Source organism: Triticum urartu, chromosome 7A (assembly GCF_056163025.1).
Source record: "Triticum urartu cultivar PI428250 chromosome 7A, HENAU_Tu73, whole genome shotgun sequence".
NCBI classification, from domain to species: Eukaryota; Viridiplantae; Streptophyta; class Magnoliopsida; order Poales; family Poaceae; genus Triticum; species Triticum urartu.
In genome coordinates this window covers 3,380,895-3,407,536 of record NC_141879.1, presented here as the reverse complement: position 1 = coordinate 3,407,536, position 26,642 = coordinate 3,380,895, and the positions used below count along the sequence as shown (strand labels likewise).

Genomic DNA, 26,642 nt, shown 5'->3' with positions numbered 1-26,642 from the left:
ATGTAGGTCGTCTTCTAGTGGCGTGCCGTGCCGACGGAATCCTTACATAAATTTTGCTTATTTTGCTCAAGACACTGTTAGCATATTTAACTAGGTAGCCATTGAGTAGTAGAGCTGTTGTTGCAGAGTAACCAATCAATCAATCAATCGAATCAAATCAACAAAATGCTTGTGTGCTTTGAGTCGATCAAAGGACATGTAAGTACTAGCAGATGAATAAAAAACACACTAGACTAATTAATTTCAAGGAGGGTAAACTTAGGAACGCTGATTGTTGACCGGATTCCCTCGACCTTAAACAAGATCACCAAGAAAGAGTACTCCTAACCCTCCTCGGCAGGTGGTAGGTAACTTGTGGGGATATGCTAGCTAGCTACAAGGTGTTGATGTGGTTAGAGTTCACACGCCATTAGCAACCCCCTAGCCTCCCTCACAAATGTTAGTGGTGGTCGTGCTTATCCCCAACCAAGACAAGCCAAGAGTATCAATTTAACAAGTGATCATCATCAGAGAGGGATATTCTGTCTATCCTCTCCTTTTTTAGCACACAAGGGAGAAGCAAGATACCAACACACAAAAGGGATTATCCATCCATCCATCTATGTATGTGTGCACGTATAAAGCAATCATCGTCAACATCATCATCAAAGACTTTCTCCATTTCGTCCCAACCATCCTTCCCCTTCCCATGGATTCGACTGTAGCTATCTCTTTCTTTTCTTCTTTCTCTTTTTTTCTCTTTTTTAAGAATAAGAATTGCAAGCTAGCAAGGCAGATTCTGAATTGCTGGAATCTGAATAATATTGGGCGGGCACATACATATAATCAAGGGAGGAAGGGAATCGGCCAAGAAAGAATAACTCCAAATGTACGTACGAATTTTCCATTGCTATAAAGCAGGAGGACAGCTTCCTTTTCTTTTCATGAAAAGGAAATGCTGCAAATGAAAAGATGATGCACAAAATAGCCTTGGTGATATGTACGTACAGAGAGAGAAAGAGAGAGAGACAGAAAATTCACTAGCTTCAAGGATGAGAGAGAGAGATGGGTAAGGGTATCTTCAACAACAGACCAAAACAGAAAATGACACTAGCTTCAAGAACGGGAGTGAGAGACGGGTAAGGGCAACTCCAACATGGCGACTTAAACGGACACACCGTGTGTTTGGTTTTTTTCGTTTGGGTGGGCAGGCGCACATCAAAAATATGTATGTGTTCGTCAACCCACCAGTGCACCCAATGCGCGACTAGGCTGGAACGCCCGGCACGGGAACCCTTTCCGGCTCCAAATGCTAGTCGTTCGGCATGTTCATGTCCGGCAAGGGCACTGGGATCGCCGCCTCCTATTACCTCTGGCACGTCGCCACTGAAACATGCATGCGAGCACGCATGGGCGGCATAGGCCCCAGCCGCGTCACGGCGAGGGGTATCACGCGATGGCACCCTGAGAAGGAGCCGACCTCGTGGTCATACTTCCCGATCGTCCACTTCCATGACATTCCGGCAGTGGACAGTGGACTTGGGTTTTGACTGGTTGGCGGCAGGGGAGCAAAGTTGGGAGGGGAGTGCCTCACGAACGTGTGACGTTGAAAAAGGACCAGGCGAGGATAGTTGGGTGGCGGCCGCGTGCCCCGTGGTGGAAATCGAGCAGACGTGCAACATGTTCGTGTGGATGCAAACCTGGCTCAAATTAGAGGCCCGTTTATATCCTCATGAACACAAACGTAAAATGGGTCATTGCATTGGCATGTGGTTTATGATCACACGGACCCAAACAAACGTGAACGAACAAAATGAGTTGTTGCGTTGGAGCTTTCTGAGAGCATTTACAGTCGAGCGTCCTAAACCCGCCTTAAACGTTCGGGCGGACGGCCCGGTCACTGATAGCTCATCAAAATGCGATCCAGACGGGCGCCTTAAACGGCCGGGCTGACCGACATCCCTCATATCTAGTCCAAATATGAAGCGGACGTGGGGATCCTGGGCGCGTTTGCTATGTCTGACTGACGTTGGGGTCGCACGAGAAAACACTCCGAAATCCGGCGGTCCGAAACTCGTCTCCTTCATCGGACCGACGGCGCCGCGCGGCGCTGCTCCGGCAGGCCACGTAGTGCCTAGCCCGACTATTTGAGCCGATCGCCGGCACCGGAATCCTACCCGTCCGCGCCGCCGCCACTTTCCACTTGCCATCTGGCACCTCTAGTAGCCATGCCCCCACACTGCCAGGTAAGGTTCTACCCATATCTAACGCTGGAGCGCCAGCTGCAGGTCCGGGCAAGGCGTGAAGTCCGGATCGCCTCAGGCCTACCTCCGGATGCAGTGGATCTAGCCGTAGAAGGATATGGAGGATGCTGGGGACGTGGATCTGCACGCGGAGCAGCAGGTCATCCTCGATTCCCTCTGCTCGAAGTCAGATGCGGAGGCCAGACGCCCTCGTCGGCAAGAGATCCATGAGATGCTCGTGTATATGGATAAGGAGGAGCCACCACCCGGCGCTTGGCACCGACGTCGTGACATCTCCGACGATGAATCATAGCCAGTGTGTCCTAATACATAGATTTAATCTGTATGGTTTGTATGAATCTAGAAGTTGAACTCATATGCAGAGCAGGAAATTGGCGTGACCAATCACTGTTCGTGGACACGGCAGGTTGCGTCCGTCTGCGGGCGTTTAGAGCAACTCTAGTAGACCCTACAAAATCCTGACCCGCAAAACGTGTTTGCAGTTTGATGAAGATTCCGTTTGCGGGTTAAGAACGAGCGCGGCCGAACAGAAACCGTAGATGAAACTACATAATTTAAAAAAAACAGTTTCGGGGAGAAATCGCACCATAGTAGTTTATCACATACTACATATTTATACATGATCAAACACTAGTTCATACTACATACTACATCAGTACTAGTACTAGAGATGGTGGGGATCTCACGGGGCGAGCTCGCGGCCATGGATCTCACGGCGACGAGCTCAATCCTCCTCGCCGGAGCTGCCGAGGTCGATGTACTTCTCCCTCAGCTCCTCGCGGATGCGCCGCCACTCGTCGTCCTTCTCCTTGGCGGCGAGTTTGGCCGTGACCGCCTGCCGGAACACGAGGTCTTTGAGCTCCTCGTGGTGGTGTCGGCGCTCCGCCTCCTCGCGCAAGCTCTGCTCGGCAATGGCGGCCGCGACCGCGTCGACATCGGTGACGAAGTCCTCCGTCCCGATGACTCCACGACGTCCGAGCTCCTCCGGCCACACCCTTTTCACAGGGAGAAGGCCCGCTCCGGAAGAAGAGGAGCTCCTGGCGTAGGAAGATCTCGCCGTGGAGGACAAGCCCGCGGCAGAGGATAGGGTACGGACGTGCCGACAGTCGTACTCGTCCGTCTCGCGGACGCGGAAACTCGGCGACGAGAGGCTACGGTTGGTCCGCTCCTCGTGTCGTCCGGAGCTCCACATGTGTCCCCACATGGCGGCTGGAGGCGGAAGGGGCTCGCCGGCGGCGAGAAATGTGGGAGGGGAGTGGGAAATTGCGGGGCTCGGCGGCGGAGGAGGGATAGGGTTTGCATTGTGAACCCGTAGATATACTGATTAGGGCGGGCGGTTTGCTGGTTGCGGTACATTATTTTACGGGCCGGACGAGAATGCGAGGTCTGTTCTGATCGTAAAATTGACTCGAACCTATATACTCGTTGGAATTACGCGGGTTTGTGGTTTTTGATGGGTCTGCTAGAGCTGCGGGTCCGATTTGCAGTCCGGCTGTGGATGGTGTAAACCGAGGAGAGAATGAAGCGGGCGGACGCGAGGCGACGTTCCAATGCAGCATATGAAGGCAGGCACGGGCCCTCTCGCTCGCTCTTCAAGGAGGAAGGACCGACAGGGCGGGCCCACAGCCCGAGCATCGTCCTCGTGGGCCCACCTCCTCTCCTCTCCTCTCCTCTTGGCCACTAGCAGCACATGCGAGCTTTACGGATGGGTGAACCACTCAGTGGGGCTGACGCGTGGGCTCCCAGGTGTGCTCGGCCCCACCCGCCATTGTCAAGTGACGAAAAGGGATTCAGTGGAGGACGGATGGCCTCAATCATCATACCCGTCCCTATCCCACTACTACTACTACTATTACTTCCCATTTTTATTTCTTTTCTTAAAAAATGGGATGGGATTATTATATTTTGTGGATAATCATTAACTATATTGTGTTTTTTTCTGGGCGTCCAGTACCCAATTACGTCGCTTGCTTGGGCCAGTAAAAAACCCATTTTTATTTTATTTCTCTCTTGATGATTCACTAGTGGATGGAGTATATATAAAAAACAAGAGAGAGACGAGAGAAGAGAGAAAAGATTTCGCCTTTCCCCTCATCTCCCAAGAAATCGCTCCGTCCCGCGAACCAACGCAGCAGCACGCCCGGGCCGGAGACCAAGGCCAGGGCAAGGATTTCTCCGGCCGCCGATTCAGTCCAGCTGCTAGGGTTCCCCCGCCCCGCCGCCGGAGGCGCCAGGTCAGTCGGCTTCTTTCTTGGCCCCCAATTCTTCTTCCGTTGGTGGGTGGGTGGGTTCTTGATGGGTTTATTACTAGTCTGATCGTCTCCGGTTACTCAGGGCTTCTTAATCTTCCCTGATTTGATTGCCTTCCTCTCTCCCCATCCATGAATGGACCGGAACAATTCCAGCTCTCTTACTTGCCAATAAGGTCGTATCTCCTTGATGTTCCCAATCTACTTGTCGTACTTGGGCGGGATCGTTGACGCCGGCCCTCTAGATTGGATTGGATTGGATTGGATTGATTGATTTCTTGATCGTGGCCAGGGTGGGTTCGGTTTCGTTTCCGGGGGTCAAAGTTCGTTGCTTCCTTCCTTCCATCCTTCCCTGTGCTTATCCAGTTCCGAAATACACTCCTCCCACTCTTTGACCCGGTTTGTTCTTCAGTTACCTCCTTCCTTCCTTCCCCCACCAATCCTAATTCATCCGCGTTTTCCCCATTGACATACACACATAACTACTTGATGCTAAAATTAGCTCCATTTGCTTGCAGGTGCCCATCCCCGAATGCACTGATGGACCGATCGCCGGCACCTCTCAGCCCACCAGGTAGGCTCTGCTTCCTCCTCTATCTATCTCAATGTCTGCCCTGCCTTTGCTCTGTTTCCTCTGCTCCACTATCTGAATTATTAATATCTCTGCTTCTGCTCTTTTTCTGTTACAGGTTTCGCTGTGCCGCTCGCCGTCAAGAAGCGGCAGCAGGCGGCGCCGGGCTACAGCAGCCCGTGGGGAGTCCCTCCGGCGCCGCCCCTGACAAACAACAACCCCAACCCGCCCAATGGCCTCAGAGCCGGCGACACCAGCATCTTCTCCACCTCGCTGCCCGTTCTGCCGCACGAAAAATGTAGGCCCGCCCGCCAATAATTGTCCCCTTCTTCTCAAGGAAGGATTGCCAATGATTGTGTATTTTTGTTTACCAAGTCTTGCTGTGTTGTGTATGTCAGAGTTACCAGTTAACATTGTTCAGATGGATGTATGGAAATAGGGAACACCAGTCTTTTGCTGTTAACTAGTCTCAGCATTAGTTTGCCAGAAAAAGTTTGGCAAAATCCAAAATTTTGTCATGTTGCATTCCTGAATCCTGATCCTGTGCATTTCCTTTTTCTTCCAGTGAACTTTCCTGACTCCGCACATGGCACCCCTTCGATGGACGACGCATCTGCTAAACTGAAAGAATTCGACGATGATCCTCAGGGGAACGACTACCCGTTTGACTTTGATCTGCGGCAGATCGACGACCTGCTGCCCGATGAGGATGAGCTTTTCGCTGGGATCACGAATGAGATCGAGCCGGCAGGGCAGACTAACCCCGCGGAGGAACTGGAGGAGTTTGATGTCTTTGGAAGTGGAGGGGGAATGGAGCTGGACTCGGACCCTCTGGACAGCATCACAGCTGGTCTGGGGAATGCAAGCATAGGCGATGGGATCAGGGCCAATGGGGTAAACAACAATTTCGGTCTGTCAAACAGTCCTGGAGCTGTGGCTGGGGAGCATCCGCTGGGGGAGCACCCTTCCAGGACATTGTTCGTGAGGAACATTAACAGTAACGTCGAGGACTCTGAACTGCGCTCTCTCTTTGAGGTAACCAGATTTATGTACTCTGTTTTTTAGAGAGAGAACCAGATTTATGTCCTTTTAACCACTCCAATTTGTCTGTTATTACTCAGCAGCAGTAGGTGTATCATTTAGTATCTGAACATCTTCTGTATATAGGATATTTATGATCTTGACACCTTCATCTTCTGTGTTGACTAATCATAACCACCGTTTGTTCTTATCTGTATCCGTTTGATGTCGAATCTCAGTTGGTCTTGACAGTGACGTTATTGTCATTCCTTTCAGCAATTTGGGGATATCCGGACCCTCTACACCGCAACGAAGCATAGGGGCTTTGTAATGATATCTTATTTTGATATCCGAGCTGCACGTGGTGCAATGCGTTCGTTGCAGAATAAGCCTCTGAGGAGGAGAAAGCTTGACATTCATTTTTCTATCCCAAAGGTTTGTTACATTTCTCTTCTGCACACTTAGCCCTTGGCCGCAAAAGTAGTTCTTGAAAATGAATGCCTTGTTGGTCTTTGCAGGAGAATCCATCTGACAAAGATTTAAACCAGGGGACTCTTGTTATCTTTAACTTGGATCCGTCAGTTTCTAATGAAGAGGTTCGCCAGATTTTCGGAACTTATGGGGAAGTAAAGGAGGTCAGGATGCTACTCCCAAATTTTGTTCCTCCTAAATTAAGGTTTCTGCTTGAAAAATGCAGCTTCATACATCTTTCTTTTGGTATTCATTCAAGTTGTTTGATTTCTGTTTGCAGATAAGAGAGACGCCTAACAAAAAGCACCATAAGTTTATTGAGTTCTACGATGTTAGGGCGGCAGAAGCTGCTCTTCGGTCACTGAATAAGAGTGAGATTGCTGGAAAACGTATCAAGTTGGAGCCAAGTCGTCCTGGTGGAACACGCAGAAGGTATGAATGTTCCAAGCGTTATTGAATGGTATATTTGAATAAGCAGTAGATATGCCTGTTTGCTCTTCGAGAGATGTTCCTTGAATTTTGGACAACACAAATTTTCAGATATCTGTCTTTGATGACTTTTTCCAGTCTGATCTGACTCTTCTTCTATTTTCTTCTTCTGATTTAGCTTGGTGCAACACCTTGGTCATGAACTAGAAGATGAACCCAGAGGTTATAGGCATTCTCACGTCGGATCGCCTATGGCTAACTCTCCTCCAGGTACTTTACTGGATCAGTTTTAAGTCTTGTTATCCTCACTTCATCTAATTTTCTTCCAAACACCTGTTCACAACTAAGAAATGCATCATCTCTTGTCAGGGGCATGGGCTCAGTATGGTAGCCCAACCGACAACAATTTGCTGCATGCATTCAGCAACTCACCTACTGGAAACGGAATGAGCCCTATCGGAATGTCCCCTTCAATGATGTCAAATGCTCTGAAGATTGCACCAATTGGGAAGGACAACAACTGGTCTAAATATGATCAAGTATTCTCAAACAGCAACCAGTCCCTCGGCGCTGCGTTTCAGCACTCACAGTCATACCAAGATCGCAAAAGTGACCATATGAGCTCGAGTCCTGGGACATTAACAGGGCCTGAGTTTCTGTGGGGCAGCCCAAAGCCTTATCCGGAGCATTCCCAGTCCTCATCAATGTGGCGTCCACCACCAGTTGGTCATGCAATGTCATCTAGTAGCCGCCCTCAGGGTCAGGGCTTCCTGTATGGTAGTCGCCAGGCTTCATTGTTCGGATCTTTGGATCAAAACCGTCATCATGTTGGGTCTGCCCCTTCAGGAGCTCCGTTTGAGAGCCACTTCGGATTTTTGCCTGAATCGCCTGAGACATCGTTTATGAATCAAGTTAGGTTTGCAAATATGGGGAACATTGGCGGTGCTAACCGAAACGGGGGAAGCCTCATGCTGAACATGGCTTCTCGTGCTTCCCTGAATCCTGTCTCTGCTCTAAGTGGAAGCCTGACAGATAATAACTCTACTAACTTCAGACCAGTACCATCGCCAAGACTTGGGCAACCACCATTCTTTGGGAACACCACATATCAAGGACCTGGTTATTATGGACTTGACAGCTCCACCATTGAGCGTGGTCGTAACCGCAGAGTTGACAGCAGCGCGTTCCAGGCAGATAGCAAGAAGCAGTATCAGCTTGATTTGGACAAGATCCGTAAAGGGGAGGATACTCGGACAACATTGATGATTAAAAACATCCCAAACAAGTAAGCCCGTGTCCTCATTTGGTGTCTTCTTGTGTGCTCTTTATATTTTGCTTGCTGGTTGTCCTTACTCATTTTTTCCTGAATTCGATAGGTACACATCCAAGATGCTTTTGGCTGCAATTGATGAGCTCCACAAAGGAACGTATGACTTCTTCTACCTGCCAATTGATTTCAAGGTAGTATATCTGATATTGACTTTTTCAACGAGGTATTCAGATATCCAGCAGTGTAATAATTGTTTTTTTTTTCATTTTCCCCTGCAGAACAAATGCAATGTTGGTTATGCGTTCATTAACATGATATCCCCTGTGCACATTGTATCTTTCTACCAGGTATGTTTTCTTTGTTGGTCCTTTACATGTTCCATTGTTCTCTTACCGATCCATGTCTAGCTGAATTTCACAGCAGCCTATGCTCGCTGGTTGAATTAATCTCAACAGCTTGAAATATGACCTTTTGGATGCCTACCTTTAATTACAGGCTTTCAATGGGAAGAAGTGGGAGAAATTTAACAGCGAGAAAGTAGCGTCATTGGCTTATGGTAGGATCCAGGGAAGGAATGCACTAATCTCACATTTCCAGAATTCAAGTTTGATGAACGAGGACAAGAGATGCCGTCCCATTCTTTTTCATTCCAATGGACCAGAGACTGGAAATCAGGTAACAAGTTGTTGCATTGCATGCTGAAAGGGAAAGGCCATCTGTTTTGAAACATTAGTTGTAGTTCTTTCAAAAGTGAAGTGTAATACCCGGGGACACGATTTACTACCAGTGTTCTGTTTATGCAATTTTTTGAGCAATATTGACCTTTAATGCAAGTGCTCTAATACCATGAATGAAACTCAGGAACCATTCCCAAATGGGATATGCATCCACATGCCTCTGGATGGTGGGGCAGGCTCCAGCAAGGAGCCCCTCGGCTTTGAAGAGGACGACAATCCCAACGAGATCAAGATATCCGGGGAGAAATCCATGGTGGGGAGTTTGTAGATTATATAACCAACGAAGAGGCTCGGAGTCGCCGCCGCGGAGTCTAACTGTCTTGTGACGAAAGGCGGTGTCCACCCCCAAACTGTATAAAAGTGAGGAAGATTGGTTTAGTAGTGCAGGAATTATGGCGTGGCGTGGCATGGCGCATCTACCGGTTTTTGTCGCAGCGGATGTCGCCCCCCTGAAGCAGCGGCTTTGAATCGCAGTCGGGAGTTTGCTAGGTCCCCCCCTCTTTTGACCCCCCGAACTCTGTACAGATAGATGTGGGGAGTTGATGATGACTGGATGATGATGCTTTTGGTTTGGTTTTCTGTAAAGAACACCAATTGTACAGTCGGATGGATACTTGTGCTAGTTCTGCATGCTTTTATTTTCTGTATGGTTGAAACTCAACTCAAGACGGGTCTAATCGGGTGATGCCAGTGTGGAAATATGAATCCCCACATTGTGCATTATAAGTGATTCCTGTGTCAATTTTATTATTATGCAGAGCTTATTTCTTCCTTGTATGACGATGATGATTCATCTTCACCCAGAATTTACAATGCTCATATATCTATCTGATCCTACTAGTAATTCACTTTCAGAGTTTGTTTGCATCCACATGTTTGAACATGAGCAGCCCAATGCGCCACTATATATGCATTTGCAATGTCCTGAAAATTTAGGGTTTGAATGATTGCTCAGTTCCATAGGTAATCTTGATTTTTGCAAGAATAGAATACCATTCCAAAATTTATAATGCTCAGACAGATTAGAGAGATTATCATGAGATGATTAGATGGTTGCCTCCTCTTTACAGGTGGGGTCAAATCCACACTTAGTTAACTTGAAAGTTTAGATTACTGAGTGAACTTGTGAAGAAATTATTAAATGATGGCCTCATCTTCGTCTTGGAAATTCACTTAGTTGTGGACAATGAACTAGTTAGATGTTCTTGGCAAAACATCACTTTCAGTTTTTTGTTTGCAAGCAGGCACATATTTGAACATGGGTGGCCCAATGTGCCACTATATCTGAAATTGCAATGTCCTGAAAATTTAGGGTTTGAATGATTGTTCAACTCCCATAGGTGATCATGGTTTTGTTAAGAATAGAATACCATTAGCTCAGCCTTATATAAAATAATATGTAATCTCTGTTGTTGATACAAAGTTAACTCCCACATCGAACCTCAACTCACACGTTTCAAGGTCGACGAAGTACAACCTATACCAAACACAAATCTGGCTACAGCTAAGTTTACATTTCCTCGAAGCCGCACAGTTCTCACGGATATGGAACATCATGTTGAGATCCATTAACTGATTAGATCGAAGGATGTCAACGGTTTCCAAGTACAAATAATCCTGTCAGGTTACATTTCAGACTTCTTCGCCGACTGAATTTTCTGGTCTTCTTCCGTAGTTCCACAAGTGAGGCAGCTCGCCTCTTATCCAACCAAGCACCACAATAACCCCTGGTATGACAATGTACGATACGGGCATCAGTCGCGCTGATTGAGGGAAGGGAGTAAGTAGATAAGACGAGGCACCAAAAGGAACAATTTGTATGCTTACCTAACGTGCAAGGAACTAGGTACAGCAGCGCCGGCTGACCATGTCCATCCATCAGGAAAAGCGCAAGATAGGTAAGGAAAAGGCCTGCAAGGGGAAAAAGAAAATGAAAATGTGAGATCTGCACAAGAGGTACTGCTTGCTACAAACAATGAACTATCTACAGAACAAGATGAGTCAAGCACACTTACCGACAGCATATCCCACGGTCAGCCATAGAAAATATCCATTCAAGATACCCTTTTTGCCTGCCCTGTCAAATCTGCATCGTATAGCAAAGTGATGATGTATCATTAACAAATGGCGTAAACCTCTCATACAAACAGAGTTCTTATTGTGCTACGAAACGTCAAGGGCCCAAGCATTCACTATATGAAGATGTCCAAGATAAGCAAGAAGAATCGGTCTATTGTCTCCCTAATATTCTCAATCTCAACCTAGCAAGAAGAATTGATCTATTATCTCCCCAATATTCGCCATCTCAACCTATCTTCCAGCATGGTAGTTAGTTATCCCAAATGAAGGTTCAGAACAAAAAGTGTGAGTCTTAAGGCCTTCATCGCGTTTAGCAAGAATGGGACCAGACTACCAGATAGTATTTTAAGTACTTCTATGTGTATACCCATTAGTGAACTAACGGAGTAACATTGCATAGAGTACCTGTAGCTGAATGCAACGAGCAATCCAGGGAAAATAATATCACCAAAGCCTATCATGTCATAGCCACCCCATGGATCAAAGAAACGAGGTATTCTTAGGAGCATCGGAATTGCTTCCCCTGAGCTGTCACCACTAGCAACCTGAAGGTTTTAATAAAAATGAAATTTTCAATCACAAGTCACAGCACATAATAGAATAAGATAGGCTACTAAAAACATGAGCTTTTGCTGGATAATGTATTTGTTTAACGTCAAATTATAAGCCATTAAAAAGAACATGTTCTAAACATTTCACTACAGTTTCGAGTCTGAACATTTGCTGCCAATATACATCAATTTTATATGGGTCATGAGAGCACCAAATTAGATCATAACACTGAATATTCTAACAGTCCACTCAGTTTCAAGATAGGCTACTCATTTCTCTCTTAATTCTGAAGGTATTTAAGCAAGTAACCCTAGTGGATTCTGTCCTGTCCTCTCGATTTTACAACCTACCAAATCCTTGCCCCCTCAAAGTACACCTACCTTAAATGGCTTCGTCATGTGGTTGCAAGACTATTCCATTTTTATTTATCTTTTTGATGAGGATAAACAAGCCTAATCCATTGCTTTAACTAGAAAATCTACTGTGTAAATTAACCTGTAAAACTAGAGCGTAACTGGTAATAACTCTAGATGTAAATGTAAAAGGTCAAGAATGCACTTACTGCAATCATAACACTCTCATGGAATATAAGAGGCGAAATGAAGACCCAGAAGATGTCATACACAAATGCAGCACTAAGAAGAGCTGATGCAACCTGCAAAGATACAGCCTTAGATACTTCTGATACATGCAGGAGTCGTAAAACTGTTAGGACTACTGCAAATAGACATGCCAATACCCTGATATTAGGTAAGCGCGCCATCTGAAGCACAGTTATCATCAGGCAGATACCCTGTGACAAATACAGACTGCATGGTTAAAATATAGACTAAATACTGAAGGTCATAAAAAACCGTCTTACAAGGATTAAAATAAAGATTAGAAACATAGCAAGAGAACCTAAGAATCATCATCAATTCAACTTACAAGGATGTCTTGGCCTATCCAAGCAAACGAAGAATGCCGATAAACAACCCATAGAATGGCAAAGACCGTACAGAATGGTACTATTCCAACAGACAAGGCCAAGACCTCCCCGTAGAAGGGCAATTGTACAGTATTATTTCCCCAATCCTTATTAATCCTGTAAACAAGGCGCACACGAGGCACAGACAATGAGGAGATAAATAAAACAAAGAGCATTGAAAAAAAAATGCTTGATGTAAACTATTTCATGCATTACCTAGAGATAATTGTCACCAAGCAAACATGCATACCCTGAAAGACACAAAACAGAAACAAACTCACAACCAAATACCAATATAAAAAACTAAACAAGCACTTCAATAACCAAGCGCCAAGAGAAGTATTTGTACAAGTAGACAGGCCTTGTGATCAAAAGAGTGCAAAGATAGAGAATATATGAGGAAATACCTCAATACCACCAATGCAGAACAATACAATCAGTAGCCAGGCGACCCAAGACGACATGAAGTAGAAGAGGAGGAGAAGGAAAACTGAAGCTACTATGACAAAAACACCAGCTCCCTTCGCTGTGATTTCAAGGATTTCTTTATCTTGTGTGTTGTTTGTTCCAGAATTAGGTCCCGGCTGTTTAGTATGAAACGAAGAAACTCATTAGCAAAAACACTTAACCAAGTGATAACCTGAAAATTACTACTCATTAGCTAGAAACAAACACAATAAAATGCAAATTATTTTTTATTTTAATAATCATTCATAAGTAGCAAGCGTGCCTAACAACAATTTTTTTTGCAACTCAAGGTGAAATAAAAAAACTGTAGATAACATGGAATCAAACAACAATCATGTATTCTACACTGCAGTCGTATTAGTGTCTCGTCAGTCATCCCTGTTCTGAGTCGAGATTTACTGATTAGTATATGCATATGAGAAGCTAAATTGCATGAACTGCCATCAAGTCTGGACAGGGAGAAAAGTCAGGACCTGCCGTGTCAGCTGATTATAATGCTCATCAATCTGTTCGCATGCAACGAATTCACTCCAGAGTGAGGCGCAGACTATAGTTCCTACAGCCATTAACCACAAGAAGCATGCGGAAAGGTCCACAACTGGTCGATTTGGCGAATATAACTGCACCTCAACTACAGCAAAAGAACATTCACTTATTAGCAATGCATAGTCTGGTGTATCAAAATTAACTCACAAGATATGGGACTTAGATTAGTCATTCAAGAAAACACTATTTATGCATGGCATATGAGTACAAATGTGATCATTAAGTAGTTGACTTGTGTTAAAAAATGTAGAAGCTCTGTGATAAGGATCCAAAGACGGTCCTTCAGTAAGAAGTTAGACTATGATTATACCAATTTACACTATTAGCATGGATTCACAAGCACATGAGGCATCCAGGGTCGGAACCTCTACCATAACTAGAGGAACTGCCACATACCACAAAGGATCTATGGTGCATTTTCTTGAATGTTTAGCACAAATATTGGCTACATGGTGAGACATGCCATGAAATAAAATATCATTTTTCTCTCATTCCCCCATCTGCCGCCTTCCCTATATCACTTATTTCAGCCAATTATCTGTCTGGCTTATCACGTAGGCCTTAGATAAAAATGCAGCAGTTTGTCTAGGTACTGGGTTTGCTATGCATTAACTACTTTTCAAATTATAATTCTAAAACAAAATTTTGTGAATACACATGCAGGGTTGAGGGAGATGCTCAAGCACTTCAATGTTATGGTAAGTATAAGTGTATAACTCCCTTCCATTAACAAAAAATAGATTAAAATTGCATGCAATTGTCTGAATTCTAAGCATTCCGTGCTTTAAGTTAAGTTGACACAATATGGAAACAAATGTTTCTAAAACGTTTGATTAGACAGAATGGAGTCAAACTAATGGATTATCGTCTGCAAAATGATCTTGCAATTTATTAGGAAAATAAGCAGAAATAAGAGACTACAGATGTTTAACTAATCAAACTCTACTACTGTAGCAATTACGAAGTTCAACAGCTAACAATAGTAAGGAGAGTTAAGAAGAATATGTACTTACCCTTTGCTCCATGGTCCAGTAAGTCCTTCAGATTATTGCCTGCTGAGTGTGGCACCATTACGACGGGGATTGTCACATTAAGTGAAGTATCATTGTCACCACAAACCATCTTGTAAAGCTCTGCAAACACAGAGTTGACCAAACGGATTACTGTCTGCAAGAGAATCAGGTATGCCTACCAGAAAAATATCGAACAGGGCAGAGATAACAATATATCTCAGGCTGTCCTGGTAATACCTTCATCGTCATTTATAATAACCAAACCGGCTGCACCAGCAGCCTGCGCAAATTCGGCCTTGGCGGTGAAAGGACACCCTCCACGTGCCACTAAAGCAATAGAATTGGTCAACTGCAGCAGCAGCAAGGATTAGTTTAGATTATATTAGAAAAATGCTTATGAAAACAACTTGGTAGTAACCGAGTCATATCGGGGCCGAAACCGAACCTTTGAGGTCGAATTGGAGCACAAGTCTGGAGGATTGGTGAGGGCAGCAAATGTTCTCTGAGCCCCGTCGACAGTTCTAGGCAAGGGGGACCCGAACCTCGCGCTCAGTCCGACAACGGTCGTGCCCTGGGTTCCATTCACCCAGTTCTTCACCTTAACCTGGAGAACAAGAAAATCTGGAAGCATGAGAAAGAATGGTGGGCTGCCACACATAAGTGGTTGTTCTGCTGCTGCTGCTGCTGCTGCTGACCATCAGAAAACACATAAGAACATTGCTGCCAGGTTCACAGTAGGGTGGGTTCAGAAAGTCAGGTTGGGCATCAATCAATCAAGCAGAGTTCATCTTATCTACTGTAGCAGGGACGGGTTGCATCTACTCTATGTCCAAAGAAAGATTCCACATTTGACATCGGAAAAATCCGAGTCAGAACCTAATCCACGAATCGCGAGCAGAGGGGCGACGAGATCTGACTCTGATGGGGAGCAGAATGGATGGGGATTGGGCAGTTGGTTGGTTTACCAGCTGGAACTTGTTGTTGCAGCCGGGGGAGGCGTCGTGGCCGCGGTCGTCGCTGGAGGCGTCGTCGGCCGCCGCGCGCCCGGCGAGGAGGAGCAGCAGCAGGAAGGCGGCGACCGCGGGCAGGGGGAGGATCGCCATGGGCCTTCCTTCCCGGCGCAGCTGGGGAGGGGAGGCCTGAGAGGGAGAGGCCTCGCCACTTTGATTCGGACGGAAGGGAGAAAGAAAAGGAAGGAATTTTGGTTTGGATTTCAGAAGAGATGGGATCAAACTCCGACCAGTCGACGATGGAGCTCGTGGAGTGGGTTTAGATGATGGCGTCTTTCGTATGTTTACGCTTTCTCGGCCGGAAAACATGTTTGCTTTCCCTTACGTTTTTCCTCGCATTTTTTTCCCGAGGCATGAGGGCATGGACTCCGACCAAAAGTAGTGATCTAAACGCACTTATATTTCTTTACAGAGAGAGTAATGCTCAGGTGGCGGCACATCTTCGTTGTCGACTCCCTTCTTCCGCTCGACATTGTTATCGTGGCCCGTGTCGAGTAGGGGATGAGAGTCGGCGGCCAGGTAGAGCTCGCACCCTTGACGGGTTTCACCAAATGACACGGGGTATGAACTCATAATGTCATGGTGTAGGGTGTTGCTCTTCCTATTCTAGTTTAGGGTGATTTGATGAATGCCCTTTTTATACCACACAATAAACAGTGTGAGCATAGTTATTTTTGTCAAGTGTTCTGTATTGCTCTCCTAGTTCCTTCCGCTTGTTTTAGTTGGAACGGACAACAAACTTCTTTCTACCTTATGGCTGTTTGATTCGGTCTCTATGAAGGAAAAGTGTGTCTTTGACTAATGAAGGTTGGTACTAAAGATCGTAAAACGGGAGCGAAGCAGGTGCAAAGGCTAGAGATACATGTCCAAGACAAAATGAGAATGTATTTTGCCAGTTTTTAAGTGCCAACATTCATCAGGTTAGTTTCTCATCTCCTCGTGGTTCTTATTACGCGTCATTTATCGGTCTTTTTATCACTAGCATTTGCTTTGGTATCACCAGTCACGCAAGATATGGCACAACTTTTGGAAATGAGGAGGTGGTAAGCGAAGTTCGTAGAAAACTTGCCAATTATAGCAAGAGTTAGGGTATGGCACAAATGAGATGAGTGGCATCGTCGTGAATGAGGTGAATAGTGGGTGGGCCTGAAGGCAAAGAGGAGTGAGATGAGCCAGATGAAACAAGTATCACCGACTATAGCAAGGGCTCGCGCTAATGACATTATAGACGATCATCGTAGTAGCGACCCTCTTTTGTCCGGATCGCGGTTATCCACCGCTCACTCCCTTTCCCGCGATTGCGTCGGTTCGTCTCCCCATATAGAGCACTCCAAAAAAAAAATCAAGAATGAAAAGGGATATAAAAGGAAAGAAATAAAGAAGAAGACATGGTCCTCCAAAGCATAGTTTTAGAGTTCAAGGACCGATTTGCACATTCAATTGTACTACTAAAAAGGAAAGGGATTTTCCTCGCACATTCAATTGTACTCCCTTTATTTGAAAATAATTGTTGTAGAAATGAATGTATTTATAATTAAAATATATCTAGATACATTCATTTTTGGAACAAATATTTTCAGACGAAGGAAGTAATAAAATAAGGGGGCGGCTGCATTCTGCTCTCGCACCCGGAGCCTTTGGACAAACAAACAGGAAAAAGGGGAGGGCTTTTCCTCGCCGGGGCCGGCGCCGCCGCCGCCGTCCAAAGCTCTAAACCCTCTCCGCGGCGGCAGGTAATGCTATCTTCTCCTTGCCCTCGCTCTCTTCGTCCCCTCCGCGGTGCAAGGTTCTTCCCCCGCTTCGACCGCCGGCGAGGCCGCGGCGGGCCGTCGTCTCCTCCGTCTGCCGCCCTCGCGGCCGGAGGAGAGGGGAGCTCCGGTTCTCCGTCGGCATTGCAGGTAGGTAGGTTTCCCGATAGGATTCCCTGGGCGCCGCGACGGCGGTGGAGGCGGTGCCGCGTCGTCGTGTGCCCGCATCGGTATGTTCCGCCCACCCCGTGTGGCGGAGCAGGCGAGGCGGGGCCGTCGCGCTCTTGCTGTTCAGGTTTGGCCGGCGAGATGTAGAGGCGGCGGCGGTGCGTTTTGTACTCTGGTCACCTCCGGACGGCCTGAAATTAGTGTCTTTTACGATTTATTTCGGGAGATTGGGTGCTCTGTATCAGGACCCCTGATGGCGAAGATGAAGATGCCCTTGCCTGGCAGGCCGGGGAAAGGGATGAAGATGCAGCAATTCAGGAATACTGATCTCCTGTGATGGATAAAGAGCATAGTCCCTGTTGGTGTTATTGGGATTCATGTTTTGGTTGGTTCTCACTTGTGTCGATGCATGTTTTGCTCTGCTGCTTAGGGTCGATGCATGTTTGTTGATTGTTTGAGACGCTTTTGTTTCAAGATACATCCATTTTCATCCATTTCGATGACAAGTATTTCCGGACGGAGGGAGTACTTTTCTTTGGTGAAGCGCTCCGGTGGGTGTGTGTGTGTGTGGGGGGGGGGGGGGGGTTCTTTTTGGCTTTAACTCTGTTCTGTTCCATTGTGTTGTGTCTCCCAACTTATGTTCCATTATCTCTCACTCTCACCGCAGTGCATCTATATTAATGCCATCGTTACCGTTTCTTTTTTCAGGGCCAAGAGGCAGATTTGATCGAGAAAAATGGTAGAGCCGGACCTTGTCTATTCACTTGTCTTCTCTTTCATTGCCGTGCTCTTAGTTACTTCCCTTTTCTCGCCAGCGATGCTCCTAAAATATACCGAATTTACTTTGATGTTATAGGCCTCGCGAAACACCGGGTCGGGATCATCAACTTCTTTGGGTAGTCTATTTGCTTCTGATGATGAAGAAAACAGTGCTCCTTCACTGCCCACAATAGAAGCTGACCGAGATACCGTGGTGATATATATCCTCGTACCCGCTGTCATTGTCATGTATCCTTTGTGTTGAACTCGTTTGTCCAAATCTTCTGAATGTTCCTAACTTCTGCAGGAGCTAGATTCTTTCTCAAAAAAGAGGTCGTATTTACTGACCAAAATGAGCTTCTCGAAGCAAGAGGTCGATTTGGCAGCCAGTGAGTTAGGTATGTGATTCTGCATCAACATGTAAAGGTAGTAACCTATGTTTTTAAGGCGACACTTTGCTTTAAGGCACTGGGGGGGGGGGGGGGGGGGGCGCCTCGACGCCTAGGCGCCTAAAGCGGACATATTTAATCTCTTTTCAGGTGAGGGAGCATCAATTGATCAGCTCGTGGATTGGATTGTGAGTGCTCAAGAAGCTACAACTGAGGTTTATTTTCCCGATCCCTTTTGTTTTTCTTTAGTAGCTCTTGTTTCTACTACCTCTGAATCTCGATCTCGTGCTGCCATGAGCTAGCGCATTCGCTCACACTTGGGTGTTCCAGTCTCAGATATTCTGGACATGAATCACAAGAACAGTCTTAGAAAAATCATAGAACTGCTAAAAAATAAACAGAAATGGGAAGTACTAATCAAACATATCTGCTGGTTGTACTTGTGGGTTCGGCATTTCTTCTGGCTCCATCCTTCGTTCTTCCACTGCAATTTGTACTAAAAATAAACAGAAATGAAAAGTACTATTCAAACCTACCAGAGAACTGACCCGGTTGAAATACCGATCAATGATCAAGCTCTCAACAGAATAGTTCTCCAGGCATGTTGATAATTGTAGTATGAACTGCAGGCAGGATTGCTACATTTATCATGATTGTTGCTTATGTTTACAATTTTTTTTCAACTTTTAACACCTAGACCTAGTATATGTTAGACTAAGTCATATGCAAATGTGAGCAACCTCAGGCCTGATACTTCTGTTTTAAATTGACACCTTTTCAGGGAAATGCTGAATTTCTGCCTGCGCAAATGGATAAACCGCATTCTTTGCTCCAGATGGGGTTTACTCAACAAGAAGTCTCGTTTGCTATTGAAGCTTTTGGTAGGTGCTTCTAAAATCTTCAATATTGTTTGCTTCTGTTACTTATTTTACTGGATACTCTTTCTGCTCCATAATACAGGATGTTATTACAACCAATAAGTTAGATAAACCTATCAATGGGTTTTGAGATCCTTTCAATTATGTTTCTGTGAAATGAGAAAAAGAAAGTGAATATCACGGCACTCCACTATTTCTGTGCCAAAAAGAAAAGGCGGCTAACGTGAGCTTGTTCAACATGAATCTGTATATTAACAAAAGCAGACAACCTAAGTTCAAGCATTTGTTCGTTCCATTATTTATTGGTGGCTGCAGGAGTGCCTTGTGTAAACATCAATCATTTGTTCACCCTTCGATTTTTGTGTGTAAACAGTCCATCCCAAAACTATATATGGGTTCTATCGTTATATATCTAACTCACAACACAAAACCGCATTTACATTGGTTTTACCTTCAGCTGCTTAGCAACATGCTGGCCGTTGAAGCAGAAACTTCAGTCCGTATCTTTGAGAAGAGAGCACATGCTGACAATATAAGACCGCATAGGACAGATGGTCAAATGCACGGAATGAATTTGCCAGAATATAAGCCAAACTGCAGTGTGAATAACATGCGACAGTATAGTATACAGTATTTCTCATGAGTGTAGTAAGGCTAAGAAATTAATTACCAACCTTGATGGTGCAGTTAAATGTAAGCAAGATCACCAACAGGAATAGAGTGGCCAGAGTACTCAGATTCTTTCCATATACCAAGAAGGTTAACCAGCAACTGTACTTCATGTAGAGAAGCTGCAATAATTAAAAAAAAACATGTTAGCACCTAAGATCCATGTAATGTGAGGTCTTAACCTATCATAGTTACTACAGCTTGGAATTGAAACCTGTATCTAAGATATGGAACAAAAGTTGCCAATTGGTGTGAAACCCATCTGGTACCGAGGCATATTTGCCAGACATGCATGGGAAAGAATAAGTCTTCCCCCAGGAGGATAGGTGACTCCCCTGCCATGGACCTATCCTCTTACTGATTTTCTGAACCAAATGCATAAGCTGAGCATTAGGTAATCTGTGTTCATCAATGGGCGTACCCAGATATGTCAGAGATAAGGTGCCCAGCTTTACATTTTAACACCAAAATCCACAACCTAACTCTTGTCTTCATGCCTTACATCCCCTCAAAACAACATCAAGGAATTGAGATGCAGAGTGTTACTGTCATCACTCTCCACGAAGATGACAATATCATTTTCGTATTGTAGAGCAGACTTGTTTCACTTGTTAGTCTGTTTTGGTGATTTCCTACAGACCTTAATGTCATTTTTCCTGTTCCTTTCAGGTCAAGAAGCTGAAGTTGAGGAGCTTGCTGACGCAATTTTGGCAAGACGCATTGCGAATAACATTGAGCAGAAACAAGTATTAACTCAATTGCTACATCATTTCTCGCTGCTATAGACTTTGTTCGGTGAATTTGTTGTGCTAGAGCATTCCAATATGCACACTTTTATTTTAAAGTGACAATTTTTCAGGAAACTGCTGAATTGCAGCCTGAGGTAATGGATACACCACTTTCTTTGCTCAAGATGGGTTTCAGTAAAGAAGAGGTCTCATCTGTGATTGCTATTTTTGGTAGGTAAACATGGTGTGAGGATTAGAGCTGTATCCATGACTTTAAATATATCAATCTGTCAATTTTAAGCTGACGAGTACATGTTTATTTGCAGTCTACTAGTGTTAGTGTGCTCTGTTGAGTTCAGAAACCTTAAATGTCATGTTTCCCACTCTTTCCAGGCGAGGAAGCAACAGTCGAGGAGTTGGCTGACTCGATATTCGCAAGACGCTTCTCAAATACCACTGAGCAGAAAAAGGTAACTAAATGACATTCATTTTTATTAGACTTGGGCTGTTTGCAGTGGTGACAGTGTAATACACCAGGGGTGGTCCCTCGGCAGGAAGCCCGGCAGCAGGCCTGTGATCTTCGCTGTCACCGGACGAAACCCGTCGCCACTTCCCCCACGGGCTCCCCCGGTGCATGATCGCCTCGGTCATCATACGCAGAGCACGTGATAGGGCACAAGGCCCCAGAGCCACCCGGACCGGTCACTCTGAACGAAGACGCTATCCAGGAACCCGTGCATTTGGCGAGCCTGAATCATGGATTTCGAGTCGCTCGACTAGTCGCGACTAGTCGTCGACTAGTTGACGAGTCGCAGTTCCAGGGCCGACTCAGCCTCTCGGCTCGACTCCTGGGATGAGTCGAGCGACTCGCGCGACTAGTCACGACTAGTCGCGGTTTTGGGGTCGAACGACTCGAAGCAGCGCTGGATCTGGAGCACTCTCCCGCCGCCGTGCTGCTGATGCTGCTGCTGCTGCGCCCTTGCCGCCGCGCTGCTGCTGCTGCTGCTGAAGCTGAAGCGGCAAGAGGAGCGGGCTGGGAGGAGGAGCGGTGGCAAGAGAGCTGCTGCGGGGGAGTTGAGAGATCCATCGCTGGGAGGAGTGGTGGACTGGTGGCAAGAGAGTGGCAGCGAATGTGTGGCGGGTGTGGTGAGGGAGGAGGGAGTGTGGATGGTGGATTAGGTCACGGGAGGAGTATATAGCTACTAGATGGGCTTTTGGGCCACAGGGAAGTGCATAACTAGTGGCCCATCTCTCAGTTGGCCCTGGTTACTGCTGCTGCTGTGCACTTGTGCTCCTCCCCTGACTGCCTGCTGCTTAACTCACGTCGACTCGTCGCCATGTCGACTCGTCGACCGTGAGTCTAGACTAGTCACGACTAGTCTAGAGTCGCCCTCCCCGAGCGACCCGTCGACTCATCGACTCGAAAACATTGGCCTGAATACCTTGAAGTGAGACTCATGAAGACAAACCACAATTGTCGACATTAGGAGCCCGCCTAGGTTCTCATTCCCGGGGATGAAAAAGATTAACTCTAGACACGCTCGGGGGCTACTGATGGTGTAATACACCGGGGGTGGTCCCTCAGAGGGAGGCCCGGCAGCAGGCTTGCCCTGGGGGCTGGGGCCCAGGTGGTCTGGCAGGGGTCTGGTGACAGGAGGGAGCCTGGAGGCTCAGATAAAGATCAGGAGCCCATCTTGGGCGTGCAAACCAAGATGGTGGCGGCATGAGATCGGTTAGATCACCTGTAAACCCATAGACCTCGTCACCTATATAAGGCGAGGCTGCGGGTAGCCATTCCCATTTACAACATATACTATACTCTCGATAGCCATACACATCTCTACTGTAACCCCCTCGCACGAGGTGCTCCGTAGAGTGTTACCTCACCATGTGGGCTCAAACCTGGGTAATCCCTTATGTGAACTCCCTTCTGGTACTTACAGCCGCGTTCGCCACCCGACCGAGGGTACCGATGGTTTCTTGAACCGTGAAGTGGCCTATGTGGAGTCGTGGTTGTGACTTAACTCTCGCATTGGAATTAGAAGCCTAGGGTGAGTGACACCGGTATGTAATGTTTGTTGTGTCGTCCCACATCTGTTAGTCCTTTTACGGGAGGAAGTGGCAAAATTCTAAGTGGGGTGCTATTTACGCATATCATGTCTCCCCGTAGGAGCGATGGTAGTGTAGAGTACCTTGTTTTACTTATAGGATCTCCTGCAGAGTTCAAAAACCATATGTGGACAGATAAGGGCAATGTTAATATCTGTTTGATCTCATATCCAAAAAGAAGTTAGATCAACTATTTACATAAACGATTTCTATTTATGATGTTTCCAGTTGGTTTTCTAGTTTCTTTTGTTTCATGATTATTAAAGTATGTAATCACTGACTCCAGTGCTCATATGGAAAGCGACATCTTTAAATGCTCTCATGGATGTAAAACAATAAAAACTAATTAATAACCCCTCTTGTTTCTAACATGGCACTGTATGTTCTCTTTTATGTAGGTGAAGATAGAGTCTGAATTTCCGGACGAGACAGAAACTGGGTATTCAACATCGAGATTGAGGTTCTATGATGATGATGATGATGATGCCAACATCAGACGTAAAAAGGCCAAGCATGCATTTGGAGATGACAGAAGGGCATCAAGCAGTCAGAATGTTAATCAATCTAGCCGCACTCCATGGTTAAGTCGTTGTTCTGGGTCAATTGCTAATGCTTCTCTGAAGGATGAATGTCTTGAAAGGACGTCAAGCCCTGGTAGAAACATCCACGGTGACCTTTTCAAACCTCCCTTCTTCCTCTATGCAAGTCTTGTTGACATCAGCAAAGACACGTGGAATCAGCTCTCGAGTTTCCTATTCAACGTGCAACTGGAGTATCTAAACAGTCAATCATTCTCGGCTCTGATGCGGAAGGAGGGTTATATTCATAACCTTCCAACGGAGAGAAGGCATGCTGCGATTCCAAGGTCACCAATGACGATCAGAGATGCATTGCCTCTGATAAGACGGTTCTGGCCCTCATGGGACACCAGAAAGCAGATCGATGGTGTTGCTTTAGGTGTGGTGGGAACTGAACAGATTTGTGAGAAGGTGGAGAAGGCGGTGAAAGATTCGCGAGGAAATCTTTCAGAAGTGAAGCAAGCGCAGATCATTCATCAATGCAAGATGGCGAATCTCGTCTGGACTGGTCAAGACAAGTTAGGCCCTCTGCAGCCACACCAGATGGAAGTGATTCTAGGCTATTCAGCTAGCCATACGGATCTGCCGGGCATAGACCCACAAGACAAGGTTGCTTCCATGAGGTTTGCCTTGCAAACTGATACCATAGCATACCTTTTGTCGGCCCTAAAGGACCGGTATCCTGATGGGCTGAGAGTGATCTCTATCTACAGTGCAATCGGGGGTGCAGAAGTCGCTCTACACCGTCTTGGAATTCCGCTGAGGTGCGTGGTGTCCGTAGAGGAGTCTGTGGTGAACCGTAGAGTTCTAAAGATGTGGTGGAGAAAAACCCAGCAGAATGGAAAGCTAAGACAACTTGATAGGATCCAGAAGCTAGATACCAAGGAGTTTGAGGACCTGATGAAAGAGTTTGGCGGGTTTGACCTCATTGTTGGTGGGAACTACGATTTTTACAGAGGCACAGCGATGACGGTGGGCACAACCATGGGAATGGACAGCAATCGATTTTTTGAGTATGTCCGGGTTGTCCAGATGGTGAGACGGATGCAAAAAGTTGTCTGACACACATAGTTCTGTCTTCGGTCATTCTCCCATGAGGTGTGGATTATCAAGGACCAATACTAACACCTTTACAAAAAGTGAAGTTTTTTTGTTCTTTGTCTTCTTGTAGCAATATGTCCGCAATGAGACCTCATCTTCATGGCTAGTGTTATCCTTGCATAATGAGCTTGTATGCCATAAAAAAAAGGTAAATCTTCTTCTGTTTGTTTTGCACAAGTAGTTTTTTTTTTCTATGAAGGATTTTTAGTTTGCAATTGGCATGGCCAATGGATGTATTTGTTTTCTATGAGACTTGTGTGTGCATGTGTTTGGATGCCATTCAGCTTAGAGCAGCCAATGTAGTAATTTCTAATGCCCCAATTTGCAATGTTTGTGTGCTATGAATCAATGATAAGATGTGTTTTTTGCGTTTTTGGGTCTCTGTCACGTGTATCATATATCTGTGGACTTAGTTACTTTATAATGTAACAACTAGCTGGGTCCAGATTAGGTTGCAGACCGCTCACTGTATTTGTTGTTTTTGTTCGAGTAGAGAGAGGCTGTATTTGTTTCCTATGAGATTCCGTTCAGTTCTGAAGATGCGTGTGCTATTGCACAGAAACCAACTAACTAATATGTAATGTGAGGCAGCAGCCATTAGGCAGGACTGATTTCGTCAATTGTTTAAGATTTGTTTGCGATGTTGCTCCTCTGCATGCATGTGTTTCTCTAGGTCATCCAGTTCAGAGCAGCCAATGTCTATAATATCCCCATTCGCTGTGGTACCGCCACCAATCTATGATAAGATGTTTTTTTATTTTGAATATTTCGGCCTCTCTTAACTGCATTATATCTAACATATAGCTTTTGGTTAGTGTATCTGTCTTTTTTTGTTGTACATAGTACAGATTCAGTTAAGTTCCATGTTTAAGAATGTGAATGTGTTGTTGCATCCTGTAATCATGGGGAAATTTGGTTGTAGATTGCAGCGAGGAATCCGTTGAGAAGGTGCTTGGGGTTACAAGATTGCCCCTGCAGATGAGGTCTTTGTTATTCTGACCAAGATGAAGGTACCACGCCCCTCAACCCTGGACAGATAATAATCTTTTTCTGCTATCTCGGTTCCGAAAAATAATAATCTTTTCTCTCTTCTCATTTCAGGTGAGATGGAAGCTGTAATCTATCAAGCGATGAGTTTATTGTGCTCCTCTAGATTTTGACTGAAGACGAGTCCAGTGGCCGACAAAGACAAAATTGAAACCTATTGACTGATGACTTTTGATCAGGTTCTCGAGATTTGGCTGATATTATGGTGGTTTGTTGCGCCGTTGGATAAAACTTCTGAAAGTGGTAATTAGTGTTAGCTAAATATACTTGTGTGACTGTTGGGTGCTTTCATAGTTGATGGTAGGAATTAAGAGCAGGTGGCACACTTTCCTGTGCATGTATGGAGTTCTTTCCCTGGCCATGCTGTCAAGGTTCGGTTCCGAGCCATGGCAAAATCAAGCGACGGCACTTTGGTTCTTCCTTGCGCTCGCCGTCAATTGACTGGCTCTGCCATTTTAGGTGAAGTGGAAACTGTAACTATCAAGTGATCAGTGTCTGTGTGATGTGTTAACCTGTCTTTATTCAGTGCACTATGAATGCTCCTCTAGATCGACTGAAGACTTGAGTCCAGTAGCAAAGTGAAACAAATACGGAGTACTCCCTTTGTAAACTAATATAAGAGCGTTTAGATCACTAAACTAGTAATCTGAACGCACTTATATTAGTTTACGGAGGGAGTAGTAGATAACAGCAAGTATCTAACGAATGATCTTGGGTGCTGCCATCTCTGACGATTTGGCTGATATTATTTGGGTCGTGCCTCCTGTTTATCTAGATTATGAGGCCATGGTTTGTCATCAGTTTGTTGAGAGGAACGATCAGTTCCTCCAGTATCGACTAATC

The 26,642-nt window shown here is 45.6% G+C and overlaps 3 protein-coding genes and 1 long non-coding RNA gene across 8 annotated transcripts; 2 read left to right on the top strand and 2 right to left on the bottom strand.

The window, feature by feature from the left end:
• Positions 1-4,331: 4,331 nt before the first annotated feature.
• ML5 (MEI2-like protein 5) lies at positions 4,332-9,767 on the top strand. 2 transcript variants are annotated; one of them, XM_048688498.2, is made up of 13 exons: positions 4,332-4,477; positions 5,011-5,066; positions 5,182-5,361; positions 5,629-6,098; positions 6,360-6,518; positions 6,602-6,718; positions 6,835-6,986; positions 7,162-7,253; positions 7,353-8,268; positions 8,360-8,444; positions 8,532-8,600; positions 8,749-8,928; positions 9,115-9,767. In XM_048688498.2, the coding sequence occupies exons 2-13, from the start codon at positions 5,033-5,035 to the stop codon at positions 9,256-9,258; spliced, it is 2,598 nt and encodes an 865-aa protein (XP_048544455.1). In that variant the 5' UTR covers positions 4,332-4,477; positions 5,011-5,032; the 3' UTR covers positions 9,259-9,767. The 2 variants fall into 2 exon arrangements, with proteins under 2 accessions (XP_048544455.1, XP_048544456.1); XM_048688499.2 differs by lacking the exon at positions 4,332-4,477 and adding an exon at positions 4,873-4,891.
• Positions 9,768-10,340: 573 nt separating this feature from the next.
• Positions 10,341-15,866, bottom strand: LOC125523213 (signal peptide peptidase-like 2). 2 transcript variants are annotated; one of them, XM_048688264.2, is made up of 14 exons: positions 15,581-15,865; positions 15,061-15,219; positions 14,853-14,964; positions 14,616-14,735; positions 13,530-13,687; positions 12,996-13,172; positions 12,805-12,839; positions 12,549-12,705; positions 12,361-12,414; positions 12,184-12,276; positions 11,475-11,614; positions 11,006-11,076; positions 10,818-10,901; positions 10,341-10,717 (listed from the first exon to the last, which is right to left on the bottom strand). In XM_048688264.2, exons 1-14 carry the CDS (start codon positions 15,716-15,718, stop codon positions 10,623-10,625), a joined length of 1,593 nt encoding a protein of 530 aa, XP_048544221.1. In that variant the 5' UTR covers positions 15,719-15,865; the 3' UTR covers positions 10,341-10,622. The 2 variants fall into 2 exon arrangements, with proteins under 2 accessions (XP_048544221.1, XP_048544220.1); XM_048688263.2 differs by having other exon boundaries at positions 12,184-12,414; positions 15,581-15,866.
• A 1,353-nt stretch (positions 15,867-17,219) lies between these two features.
• On the top strand, positions 17,220-26,329 carry LOC125523466 (putative inactive DNA (cytosine-5)-methyltransferase DRM3). 3 transcript variants are annotated; one of them, XM_048688503.2, is made up of 12 exons: positions 17,220-17,358; positions 18,250-18,280; positions 18,398-18,514; positions 18,608-18,698; positions 18,840-18,904; positions 19,471-19,570; positions 20,906-20,982; positions 21,096-21,195; positions 21,358-21,434; positions 23,472-24,900; positions 25,675-25,762; positions 25,854-26,329. In XM_048688503.2, exons 2-10 carry the CDS (start codon positions 18,278-18,280, stop codon positions 24,711-24,713), a joined length of 1,872 nt encoding a protein of 623 aa, XP_048544460.1. In that variant the 5' UTR covers positions 17,220-17,358; positions 18,250-18,277; the 3' UTR covers positions 24,714-24,900; positions 25,675-25,762; positions 25,854-26,329. The 3 variants fall into 3 exon arrangements, with proteins under 3 accessions (XP_048544460.1, XP_048544461.1, XP_087390786.1); XM_048688504.2 differs by having other exon boundaries at positions 17,221-17,358; positions 18,398-18,511; XM_087534660.1 differs by lacking the exon at positions 17,220-17,358 and adding an exon at positions 17,379-17,523.
• Positions 18,911-20,899, bottom strand: LOC125523216 (uncharacterized). The gene is made up of 3 exons (XR_007290142.2): positions 20,242-20,899; positions 20,019-20,091; positions 18,911-19,173 (listed from the first exon to the last, which is right to left on the bottom strand). It is a non-coding gene; the product is annotated as an uncharacterized LOC125523216 (long non-coding RNA).
• Positions 26,330-26,642: the final 313 nt, after the last annotated feature.